The following is a 12128-nucleotide window of genomic DNA, read 5'->3' as shown; positions in this document are numbered from 1 at the left end:
CTGCCATCTCTTCAGGCCCCACCCAGTTGGGCGGATCCCAGCCCGCCCTCACACCTCTGTTTATAGTTGGCTTCTCACGCCATGGCCCCACTCTGCGTCTTTTCCTCTGGAGCAGTCTGTCCCTCGCTTAGGGAGTCTGGCGCCCTGCGAGAACACACTGCTCAGGTCCTGAAACACTCGCGCCCTCCCTGCCGCAGGCACGGGGGCACACTTCCCTGGGTACACAGCAAAGCTCCCTAACGCCTCAAACACACACCTACCAGCACAGACACCTCCCCGCTTCTCTACTTCAGAGATAAACACCCAGAACCATGTGCAGCCCCAGGCGTCCCAGACAGAGCTCCTGCACACACACCAGTCTGTCATCCACCCTCTGGGGGCTACCCCATTTCCGGGGAGCAAGTGGGGCACAGATTGGGGGGTGGGGAATGGGACCTGGGTGGTTACCATAGCAACGGAGCCTAGCAACAGTGGAGAGGCTGCTGTGTGGGCTGTGGCAGGGCTGCCACTGGAGAAGCAAACCTAGGATTGGGGGCTCTGAGGTGACTGACCCCACCTGGGCAGCCTGGACTCCCTCCTCTGAACACAACTCTTGATTTCACCCCTTGCAGCCCCCCAGCGCCTCCTCTCTCAGAGCAGGCAGGGTAGAGAAAGGCCTTCCCACAGGTCTTCTCATTCTGCACAGTTTTGGGGGTGCAGGCAAGGGGGGGAGTTTACAGGGAGGGAAGCTGAAAATAAGCCAGGCTGCCTCTTTCCTGGGGCTACCTTTCATCTCCCTGCCCTTGCTCCATTTCCCTCTTCTCCCTCCTCTGTCCGTCCTTCCGCTCACTGCATTGGCTCATCTCCTCCATCAGTTTCCCCTCGCCTGCCTCCGTTCTCATGGTCTCTCTTGACCTTCACTGGCAAGGAACGAGCAAGCTCCTCTTCCCAGAGCTGCTCCTGCCAGTCTCCCTCCTTTCAACCTGTCTCAAGCAAAAGCCCCAGCTCTGGGCCAGGTCACATCTGGTCTGCAGGACTGTGCCATCTCCCCACCCCATCCTTCTTTCCCTCCCTCCAGCCTTTGCCCCTCACCGCCCCTCCCCTAGACACAGGGGTCACAAAGCAGAACCAAGGGACTCGAATATCTTGCAAAGGCTTTATTGGAAAATTTTGGAAACTTACATCCCACAAGAATTCAATATTATCACCACAAGAAGAAAGAGATAATACAAAAATATATATCACAGCATAGGAGCCAGGTAAGAGGGGACGGAGGAAGGAAGGCAGAGAAGTTAAGGTGGAAACCTGAGGAGAGGGAAATTGGCTGGGGGGGTGGGGGGGGAGCGGCAGGGACAGGGAGAGAAGACAAAGGGAGGGAAGAAGGGGACTGAGGAAACCCAACAAGGGGAGGGGTCCTTTTGGAAGCAGAGTTCCGATGGCCTTGAACCAGCTGGCTCCATCCCTGGCAACCGCTGAGGTGAACTTAGGGGGGCCCTAAGGCAGGCTGGGGAGTGGAGGGCCGGCTCAGGGAGCTCCCAGACAAACACAGACAGCAGGACAGACAAACACAAGGGCCTTAAGAGGAAGGGAAGGGCCAACGGGAGCCACTTTCTCCCGGGGTACAGTAGGTGGCTTCCCCCAAACCCAGGTCTGTGACAACAGAATGTAGCAGTGGGGTGGGGAGAAGAGTTTGGAGCCCACTGGGTAATGAGCTGAGCGCACACCCCTGGAGTGGGACGGAAGCGGGTGGAGCCCACGGCCTGAAATGGGAATGGGACCGTGACAAAGGAGGGCCAAAGGGTCCCCGACACACTTCCCACCCATGGACGGGGCTGCATGCAGGGGCCACAGACAAGACCAGTGGGGGTCCGTTAGATGAAAGTAATCACGACACGCAACAGCACACACAACAGGAAATGCACGGGGGGGGGGGGGTGAAGTGCGCATGGACCAGGGGCCGGGTGAGGGAGAAGAGAATGCCTGAGACATGTGGAACGAGAGGGAGGGTGGACCGGACGTGGGGGACTAGCTGATGGGACAGGTATCGACGGACACAACCAGGGTGCCGAAGACTGGCCACACATAGGCCTGGCCGGTGAGGGTGAAGGTGAGTGTGCAAGGCTTCCATGTGAGTGTGCAAGGGTAAGAATGAGGGACCAGGAGCCACCGATGCATGAGGCCCCCCCACCTCCAGGAGGGAGAGCAGGTAGGTTTGCCTACATGGCCAGGGAGCATTCCAAGAGGGGGTGGTGCAAGGGAGCACCTGTGGCCCCCGCTCCCCACAGCTTCCCCACCCTCATGGGGTGAGGGCTGTGATAGCCCCTTGGCCTCCTGCTCGGCGGCACCCCAGGACTGGGGAGCATCACAGATTCACCAGGGGGATCCTGAGAGGAAGAGGGAAAGGGTACAGTCAGGGATCGAGGGGCAGGTCAGCATCAGCCAAGAGGGCTGAGGTGAAGATGGGGTGTCGGGTTCGAGGGCACAGCTGGAGCTCAAGGACCGTAAAGCAACAGGACACAGGGCAAGACAACGTCAGGGAAGAGGAAGAGACCCCCAGACAGGAGCTGGTCCGTCCCCTGGGAAGGAGAGCCAGGGTCTGGGGGAGGGCTATGTCTGTCCCTTCTCCACCCACCCTGGAAACACCCCACCACAGCTCAGGAGACCTAAGTTGCCTTCCCACCTCCGTCCCACCCCACCCCACGCCCTCAGCCCTTTGCCCTTGCCCTCACCGGTTCAACTGGAAGGCTGGCGCCCCCTTGGGCTGGGGCATCCCAGGTCGGGGTCCCCCTCGGGGCTCCTCGTGGTCAGGGGTGGGGATGGGCGAGTCCCCGAAGGCCCCCAGCACAGTGACTCCAGCAGGGGACAGATCTGTTAGCGGCTGCTGGCTCTCTTCCTGCCTCAGGGCACCCTGCTGCCCTGAGGGTCTTCGCCGCTTCTGGCTTCTGTCCCAGCTGGGACACCAGAAAGGGAAAGGGGCTCTCTCACACAGAGTATGCCCCCCAACTCTGGCCAATGGCCCTGGTCACCCTCAGCCTCCCCCAGGCACTCCCAACATCTCCCAGCAGAGAAACCTGCTTCCAACAGTTCCCTAGCCAAGTCTTCTGGGGCTGTGTGCCCCGATACCATCCCCCCACTCCCAGGGGGCTCAGGGCCAGTGCTCCCAGGGCTGGGCCTCCACACCTCAGTCTGATCCAGATGGAAGCAGGAGTGTTCTCTCCCCAGGAAGGCACAGGAAAACGCCCTACCCCCACCCCCTCCCAAAGAGACACTTCCTCCTCAGCAGGCACCTAGCAGGTTTCCTTCTAGTTCAAAGTCAGCTAATGACCTGAAGAAGGTGAGTAATGATTCCACCAACGTGTGAAGGACTGAGTGCCCCATGATTAAGGGTGCCCAAAGGAAGGGCCCGGTTTTCTCCCTCTTCTCCAGTCAGTTTCAAAGGCTCGGTCAGTTTTTTTCTGCCTCGGAGGGAGTGGTACCCACCCCACTGCCAGCAGGCTGATTCCAAGTCCTGCTAATAACCCCAAAGTAGAATTGCCCCCCAGTTTCCAAGGCTACGAATCTTCATGGAAGCAGAACGCTTCAGCCAGAAGGCAAGCACTTTAAGCCCTGCACCACCAAAGCTCCTCCCAAAGCCTCTGCGTGTATAAATGCTTCCCTGGAGCTCCCAGAAGGCTCTTCGTCCCCCGGAGAGAGTCTGACTTGAGTTTGCACTGCTCCATCCTTTCAAAGCCTCACTGCTTTGTCCTAAGGCCTGGCCTTACACCACCGTGTCTTCCTCCTCTACCGGTACCAAAGCCTCTGCCCTTACTTCATTTCTGCCTCCTGCCCAGCTGTTCGAATCCAGTCCCCATCGGCCAGCTTCCCCCTCACCCAACTTACCAGAACTTGAAGATGATGCCCGTAGCCACAAGGACAATGATGATGGAGATGGTGATCGTGACGTAGAGCTGGGGGTCCACACCTGGCCGGGTGGGGAGAAAGTTTAGGGAGGCTTGAGGTGGTAGGGGCAGGGCACATGTGAGGAGGAGGGGCAGAGCCCATCTCCATGGTGGCCCCACCGAAACCACTGGTCCTATCCCTCCATCCTCCCTGAGCTGAGACTTCACCCTGGTAGCCCCCTTCATCCCACTGTTTCCCTGCCCGGAACAAACGGCTCCTTTTTAAAAGTCCAACCCAAATGTCAATTCCTTGACGGTTTCCTGCTCTCCAGGCAGAAGCAGTCACTCCTTTTTCTGTTTGTTTTTCTAAAGAGATGCTGTACATGCCTCTCAAACTCAAAACACACTGCCACCGAGTCGATGCCGACTCATCGCAACCCTACGGGGCAGGGTAGACCTGCACCCTGTGAGTTTCCGAGGCTGTTACTGCTTACAGGAGCAAAAAGCCCAGTCCTTCTCAAAGCGCCTGGTGGGTTCGAACTGCTGACCTTGTAGATCACCGCCCAACTCGCAACCCACTGAGCCACCAGGCCCCCTACATCATGAACGTCGACTCATTCTGAGCACTTATACATCTGTCTTTTCCAATGGACCTGGACTCCTGGGGCTCAGGCGGCATCATCTTCTCTGCAGCCTGTGCCCAGCATAAACACTGGTCCATATGTTGAAGGGACTAACAGACAAAGCCCCTATTCCAGCCCTTAAGGTCTTTTTAAAAAAATCATTTTATTGGGGGCTCATAACAGCTCTTATCACAATCCATACATACATCAATTATGTAAAGCACATCTGTACATTCATTGCCCGCATCATTCTCAAAACATTTGTTCTCTACTTAAGCCCATGGCATCAGCTCATTTTCCCCCCTCCCTCCCCACTCCTCCATCCCTCATGAACCCTTGATAATTTATAAATCTTTAAAAATTATTATTTTGCCACGTCTTACACTGTCTGATGTCTCCCTTCACCCACTTTTCTGTTGTCCATCCCCCAGGGAGGAGGTTATATGTAGCTCCCTGTAATTGGTTCCCCCTTTCCACCCCACCCTCCCTTCACCCTCCTGGTATCGCCACTCTCACCACTGGTCCTGAAGGGATCATCTGCCCTGGATTGTCCCTTAAGTTCTGCAACCCACCTTCCCACCCTCACATCCCTACCAGGCTCTCCCACTCACCTTCCCCACGACCCCCAAACAGGAATGGCCGCAGGGTAGCTGGTGCTTCTCCAAGGATGAGCCCATCTCCATCACCCCGCATAGAGTCTGAGTTGGGGTGGGGAGTAGCCAGCCCATGGGGGGCTGCAAAACCATAGTCCAGAGGCAGAAATCCAGGATTGGCAGAGTTGGGGTCTCCCCCATCCTCTCGAGAGACTGTGGGGCCCCACACAATGGCCCAAGGGTACTGGGAAGAGGGGGGCCCTTCCTCAAAGCCTGATGGGGTGGCAGGGGGCACAGTGCCTGGCAGGACTTGCCTGCGTGATCTTGGAACCCTTGGGGATCGGCTTGGTGGGGGTGCCCGCTCCCACACACATACATGGCGTGGTGCCGACGGGCCTCCCCGGGCACATGGGGGGCGGGCTGGGGCTGGGGGGGTTCTAGGGGAGGAGGAGGAGCCCTGTGCAGGTAGCAGGAGAGGCAGCAACAGCAATGGCCAGAGAGGGAGGAGGTGGGAGAGCATCAGTGCAGGCCTGCAAGAGGGAGAGAAAGTGAGTAAGCCCCAGCGCCCCCCCCTCCCACCTCATCTTGCTATAGGAAGGGACCCAGGCGCCCCCTGGGTCTGGCTATAGGAAGGACAGGCTCATACCAGAGGTCTGGGCTGCCAAGGATTCCTGTGGGTGTCCCCCCCAAAACAGGTGGGCCCTGGGCAGAGTCTATCCGTATTGTATTTCCTGTCCCCCTAGTCTAGAGCCCCGGGTGAAAGACCCTGGGTGGGCCCAGGGAGAATAGGCTCCAGGCCCCCGTGTGCTGTGCCAAACTTACCACATCCTGGGCTCCATGTCTGAGGTCTTCTTCAGCTGTGACCCAGATTTTCAGCGTTTACTGGGGGAGGTGGAAGGGGACAGTCACACTCCAAGCCTGCCCTGCGGATGTCCTCAGCTCATCCATCCATCCATCCTTACTCCCGTGTCTCGTCCCACCCGATACCCCCAATCTACCTAGCCAGCTGTGCTGCTGCCACCCAGACCCCTCCCCCCCACCGGCTTCTTCACAAGCTTTTGAAGAATAAAGCTCCCATAGTGGCCCTCTACTGCATGTCACCTCCACCCCCTATCTCCAACTTCCCAGGCCCTGTTACCGCCCCATTCCGGGGTCTACTCTCCCCTCGGCAGCTTCCTTCCTTCTCCCTGCCTCTGCCAGCAGCTCCCAGCTTTTCTTAGATCTTAATTTAGAGTCAAGAACCTTGTGATTCCTTGAGCACCTACCGCTAGGGAGGGAGTCTGAGGGTGGGGGGGAGGGAAGGGGAAGTCAAAGTGAGAGAGAGGTTAAGGGGGGGGGCAGCCTGCCCATCCCACTTGTAGTCAGACTGGCTGCAGAAGCCTGCTGCTTCCAGGAGGAGGAGGAAGAGGAGGAGGAGGAGGAGGAGGAGAGATGGGAGAGACAGTAAAAGGTGGGTGGGAGAAAAACTACAGGATGTGTAATCGTCCAAATGCACAGGTGCCCTGGGAAGGGAGGTAGAGTTGGGGAGAGACCACCTCACGCATGGAGCTGCCTGGGCAAGGCATCCTGGGACCACTGGGGCCCATTGGCTTTGAAAAAGAGCACGCTCTCAGAGCGGAGGGGTGGACGGCCGCCCCCACCCCCTCCGGGGGCCAGGATCCCCACAATAAATGAAGCTATGCTACCCTGTGCCCCCTGAACCTGTCTCGATCTGCAGAGGGTGTCCTCCCCCAGGATCACAGGGACACCGATGGGAATGGGCAGGGAAATGGAAATGGGAAGTAGGCGGTGGGAAGAGGTGTGAAGGGCTGCGCGAGGGGGGGGGGGGCAGGAGAACCGTGAAAATAAAGCAGTCCTAAAGTAGAAGGTGAAAGCGAGGCGTCTGCCCTGAAGGAAAGTGGAGTGGAAAGCAGAAGGGAGACCAGGTCCAGGGAAGGGGGACCGAGGGGCCCGAGAAAGTCCGAATGGCGAGGATGGAGAGGTCAAAGAGCCGAGGACGAAGAGAAAGCACCGGAGGGGGGGGGTGCGGGGGAGGGGGAGGAAAGGGTCCAGCTCAGATGGAGAAGTGGAAAGAGGGTCTGGGGAAGCGACCCCCACCCTCAAGGCCAAGGATGGGGAGACAGAAAATGGAGACAGAAAGGACCCAAGAGCGGAGGAAGAAAATGAGCCCAGGAAGGGGCTGGGGGGCCGCAGGAATCCGAAACAACAAAGATGGAGGAGTTGCGAATTATTTCTTCACATTAAAGGGAGGTGGGGAGACGGCCGGCGAGGGGAGAGGGAAGCAGGGAAAGAGTCGAGCCACAGGGAGCAGTGTTAGAGCGAACCAGTGAAGCGGAGAAGGTCTCCCGCGGACGTCTGAGGCTGATCGACTCCAGGACTCGGTTACCCCTCCGACTTGTGCACCCCGCACCTACCAGCGTCCACTCCAACCGGGGACCCCGCACCCCTATTAGCCACCCCTTCCAGGAAGCCCGCAGTCCCCAGGTTGGCGCCTCCCCCAGCCTCTCCTCTGGACTCACAGACCTGTTGTGCGCAGGAGACGAGCCTGGGGGGTGGGGTGGGGCGGGCGCCTTGGGGGGTCGCGGACCGGGCTCCATTCCCCGCGCGGCCCCCACCCCACCCCACCCGCGAGCCCGCGGGCCCCGATGGGGCTGGGAAGCGGCGAGAATGGGGGCGGGGGCGGGACGAGGAGCAGGGGGGCGCCGAGGGGGGTAGCGCCGAGGTGGGCCCGGGGGCCCGGAGGCAGGGGTCCCGAGCCGGCGGCCCGGCGTAGGAGGGGTGGAGGCAGCCGCGGGGCCCGAGAGCGCTGCACCGGGACCGGCGGGAGGATGGAGACCACGGCGGGGAAGGAGCGCGGGGGCCGGAGACTGGAGGCCGGGGAAGGGGCGCGCCTGGCGGGGCGGGGGTCGGCGGGGCGGGCGTGCTTCCCTCCGGGGGGCCGTGGGGTCCCTCGCTCTCACCTGCATGCCGGGGGCGGCGGCGCGGCGGCTGCGGACGCTCCGGGCTTCGCGAGGCTGGGGGGGCGTGGGAGCGTGGGGGGTGCGGGGCATGGTCCGGGGGTCTGGCCCGCAGCGGGGAGCTGGAGCGGGTGGGGGGCGGGCGCCCGGGGCACCGGGCGGCGGCGGCGGCGGGAGATGCTCGGCTCGGTTCGGCTCGGCTGGGCTCGGCGCGGCAGCTCGGACCGCGCCGTCTCCGCCTCTCCCCCTCCCGCCCGCAGGCCCCGCGGATTAACCCGCCCGCTGCCGCGCTGCGCCGCGTGCAGGGTGGGCAGAGAGCAGCCGGGCACGAGGGGCCGTGAAGTTCCTCGCGTTGTGATGGTGGACTTCGCTGTTTCCTTCGCCTCAACGACATGGACACTCATGGTCGCCTCTATCCTTTTCTGAGATTTTGAGTCACCCAACCCTTTGGGTCCCCAACTCTATTCCATGCCCTTTCGGCCTCCCTCTGAGGGCTCAGGGACAGGAGACCCCACACCATCTGGGATTATGCCAACAAACGGATGCACTATTTCATTCTGGTCCAGCTACATGCATCCTTCCCGAAGACCCAGCGAAACCCAAACCACGGTGCTGGCTTCTCGCTAAAGCAACCCAATTCATCTTCCGAAGAAATAAGTCAAGTCGCCCATCACTGGGTTTTTTTACGGGTTTCCACTCAAACTCCCCGGACCCTGTGAGCCCTGACCACTAGCAAGCTGCTGACCCCCCTGCTGCGACCTCCTGCTGCTAGCTGTGTTCAGGTCACCTTGCTCCTGGCCCTGTGTTCCTGCCCCAGGGCCTTGGCCCTTGTCCTGTCTGCCCAGACTGCTTTTCACAATGACTCACTCTTTACCAGCCCCTCTGGCTCCCAGGTCTCCTTCTCTGGGAGGCATTCCTAACCCATCGGAGATGAGAGGAGTCCTGGTGGCACAGTGGCTTAAGTGCTTGGCTGCTCATGGAAGGTTGGCAGTTCAAACCCATCAGCGGTCTCCATGGGAGGGAGTTGTGGCAGTCTGCGCCCACACAGACCACATCCCTGAAAACACTATGGGGACAGTTGGACTCTGTCCTACACTAGGGGCACCTGGTTAGACTTGACTGAACCCCCTTGGGTTGGGTTTGGGCTTATCTACCACAAGTAGCCTCTGCAGCCCCATCTCTCACTCCATCGTGTTCCTGTCTTACCACATTCTGATTTCCTCCCCACACGCTGGCACCCCACACTCTCCTAGCTTCTCTCTAGCCTCACTAGCTGGTTCTTCTCCGTTCTCCTCTGCGCAACCTCTGCAGCTCCCGAGGACTGAGTCCTTGCCCTCTTCTCTTTCCAACGTTGTCTAATGATCTCATCCAGTCCCGGAGCTTAAATACTATGTAAATGTCAGGGAGTCCTAAATTTATATCCAGATCTCCAGACTCATTTATCCAACAGCCTACTTGACATCTCCACTTGGATGTCACACAAAGCAAATGTGGCCAAAATAGATGCCTTTCATCCTCTCAGCCGCAGCCCGTTTCTCAGTGCTCCCCGTCCCAGAGCACGGCAGCTGCGAGTTGTTTGGGGTAAAAACTTAGGAATCGTCCTTCCTCCTTAACCCTTCTTTTCCTGGCCCCCTTCCTACATGGAGTGCATTGGTCCTGCGTGCTCTGCCTCCAAAATGTATCAACTTTGCCCCGTCTGTATCAGTCTCAATCTCTCGGTTCATGCCGTCGTCTCCCATCTGGAGTTGCTCAAGAGCTTTCCGATTGGTTTCTTGCTTCTGCCCTTGTCCTTTGTAAGAGAGTTTTCACAATGCTCGGTGATGTTTTAAAAGCCTAAATCATATCCTTCTCTCCTCTGCTGAAAAATTTCCAGTGGCTTCTCATTGTGTTTGGAATAAATCTGAACTCCTTTTCAGGAAAGGCCCACCATCTTGTACTCCCCACTCATAAACAATGCTGGGGTGGGGGGAGTAAGCAAGAGAGAACTGATTGTGATTACACAACTCATTTCAAAGGCAACTTAACCATGGAGGGTGGGGGTGGGGGTGTTCTAAAATAGATTGCGTCACGATTGTACAATTCTTCTTGATATGATTAAATGATTGAACTACTGAATTGTATGATATGTGGATTAAATGAAAATGTAGCTAAGTAAAAATAAATGACTCACACACACACACAATGCTCCAGAGGAGATTTGTCGTAGTACCCAGTCACGGTGACCCCATGGTGTTTGAAGTAGAACCAACTGCCTTCCCTAAGTTTTCATGGCTGTGAACCACCGAAGGAGATCCTTACACCTTTCTTCTGGGGTCCTGGATGAGCCGGTCACGCCAGAACTTAACCATTTGTGACCCCCAGGGGCTCCTTACTGTTGCACATCTGAAACCATTCGCTTGGCACCCCTGTACTTCTGGAAACGCACCCCTCCCTTTCCCATCTCCACTTGGTTGGCTCCTTCTGTCATTCAGATCTCTGCTCACTATCTAAACCATTTTGGTAGCAACTGTACAATACTGCTTGGTGTGATTAGACTACGGAATGGTATGATGTCTGGATTAGCGCCTAAGAAAATAGTCTTTGGGGGAAAAAAACCCTAAGCCAAAACCAAACTCACTGCTATTGCGTCGATTCCAACTCACAGTGACCCTACAGGACAGTGGTTCTCAATCCTCTCAGATAGTTCCTCATGGGGTGGTGACCTCCAACCATAAAATTATTTTCATTGCTACTTCATCACTGTCATTTTGCTACTGTTATGAATCATAATGTAAATATCTGCTTTGCAGGACGTATTTTCACTGTTGCATATTGAACCTAATTAAAACAGTGATGCATCACAAAAACAATATATAATTATATATTGTGAAATAGTTATTCCTTTGTTTTTTTTTCACTCCCCGTCTTTTTTTATTTGTTAAGCCAGGTACATTTAAATTTTTTTCTGCATATACAACGGCTTGCTTGAAGTTCTTCCCACAGTGCTTCGGTGCGCAAAGCTCTAGGTCTTTTGTGCGTCATCGCATGTCAAGGCTCTTTTACTACCCACATCTGCTTTTCAAAAGCACAGCTACATCTTCAAGTTTCTTTAACAGCCAGGAAAAGCAAGGACATCCAGGTCCCAGGGCACATGGCCCCGCTCCCTGTCACAATTCTCCCCCGGAGAGCACCAATCGGAGGTTTCCTGGGATCTTCAGCACAGCTGTGTGAGCACAGTAACCAAGGTTGGAGGCCAGGCACACTAGTTTTAAGGACACCTGTGTGCTTCATCTCCAGTCCTGTCCCCAGCCCTCGCTGCTGGCTTCGGGAAGCATGCCAAGTGAGCAAGAGCTCACTCCGGCTATAGTGGCTGACACGATAGGGAAGGTCTTTTCCTGAAATGTTGCAAACCGAATGGCGACCGTCAAGGAAAAACTCTCTGTGGGCTCTTTTTTTGACGACAGCAGCTACGTGGAAGCAACTGCAGCTCCGATAAGGGCCACGAAATAGTTATTTCTCATGACTAATCAATGAAATTTTCTCTTGAAGCATGGTGTAGCATGGGTAACAGTCTTCATGCTGGGTATTCGTATGTGGGGGAATCTGTACGTGGGCAGACCCCCCTGGAGACGGATACAGGAGCAGTGTCTTGGCTCCTAAGACCATCGGACATATGTGTTTTCCGATGGTCTTAGGCGACCTCTGTGAAAGGGTCATTTGACACCCCCCCCAAAGGGGTCGTGACCCACAGGTTGAGAACTGCTGCTCTAGGACAATATAAAACTGCCCTTACAAGTTTCTGAGACTTTAACTCTTGGTGGGAGTAGAAAACCACATCTTTCTCCTTCAGAGCAGCTAGTGGTTTCAAACTGCCGACCTTGCAGTTGTAGTCCATTATGTGACCACTATGTCCCAGGGTTCCTTCAAAATCTACAGTGGCCTCTATCTCATTACTGTCCTTCACTCTTCTAAATACTCTTATCTACCCCCTACGCAAACGCACATCCCCTATGTACACGAAAGAACCAAGATCTCATTTTTGGTTCACCCTGTATGCCAATGCCTACGGAGTTGTCTGGCATATAAAAAGTAGATGCTCAGTATATATTTGCTTAACGA

General features: G+C 56.7%; 1 protein-coding gene and 1 pseudogene across 1 annotated transcript; both read right to left on the bottom strand.

Moving 5' to 3' along the window:
- Positions 1-2341: 2341 nt before the first annotated feature.
- PIANP (PILR alpha associated neural protein) lies at positions 2342-5912 on the bottom strand. Its single transcript, XM_075553131.1, has 5 exons — positions 5896-5912; positions 5092-5603; positions 3859-3940; positions 2709-2930; positions 2342-2363 (listed from the first exon to the last, which is right to left on the bottom strand). The coding sequence occupies exons 1-5, from the start codon at positions 5910-5912 to the stop codon at positions 2342-2344; spliced, it is 855 nt and encodes a 284-aa protein (XP_075409246.1).
- Positions 5913-11392: 5480 nt separating this feature from the next.
- On the bottom strand, positions 11393-11513 carry LOC142452130 (small nucleolar RNA SNORA16B/SNORA16A family; annotated as a pseudogene).
- Between the last annotated feature and the right edge of the window lie 615 nt (positions 11514-12128).

Source organism: Tenrec ecaudatus, chromosome 6 (genome assembly GCF_050624435.1).
Source record: "Tenrec ecaudatus isolate mTenEca1 chromosome 6, mTenEca1.hap1, whole genome shotgun sequence".
Taxonomy (NCBI): Eukaryota; Metazoa; Chordata; class Mammalia; order Afrosoricida; family Tenrecidae; genus Tenrec; species Tenrec ecaudatus.
This window is presented reverse-complemented; position numbering and strand designations above follow the sequence as displayed.

Bases quoted from the DNA above. Each gene is read 5' to 3' on its own strand.
- PIANP (XM_075553131.1), bottom strand. The intron at 3,941-5,091 runs GTGAGTGGGAGA...CCACCCGGCCAG, and splicing joins GTTTGGGGGTCGTGGGGAAG to GTGTGGACCCCCAGCTCTAC. The intron at 2,931-3,858 runs GTAAGTTGGGTG...CTGGTGTCCCAG, and splicing joins GGCATCATCTTCAAGTTCTG to CTGGGACAGAAGCCAGAAGC.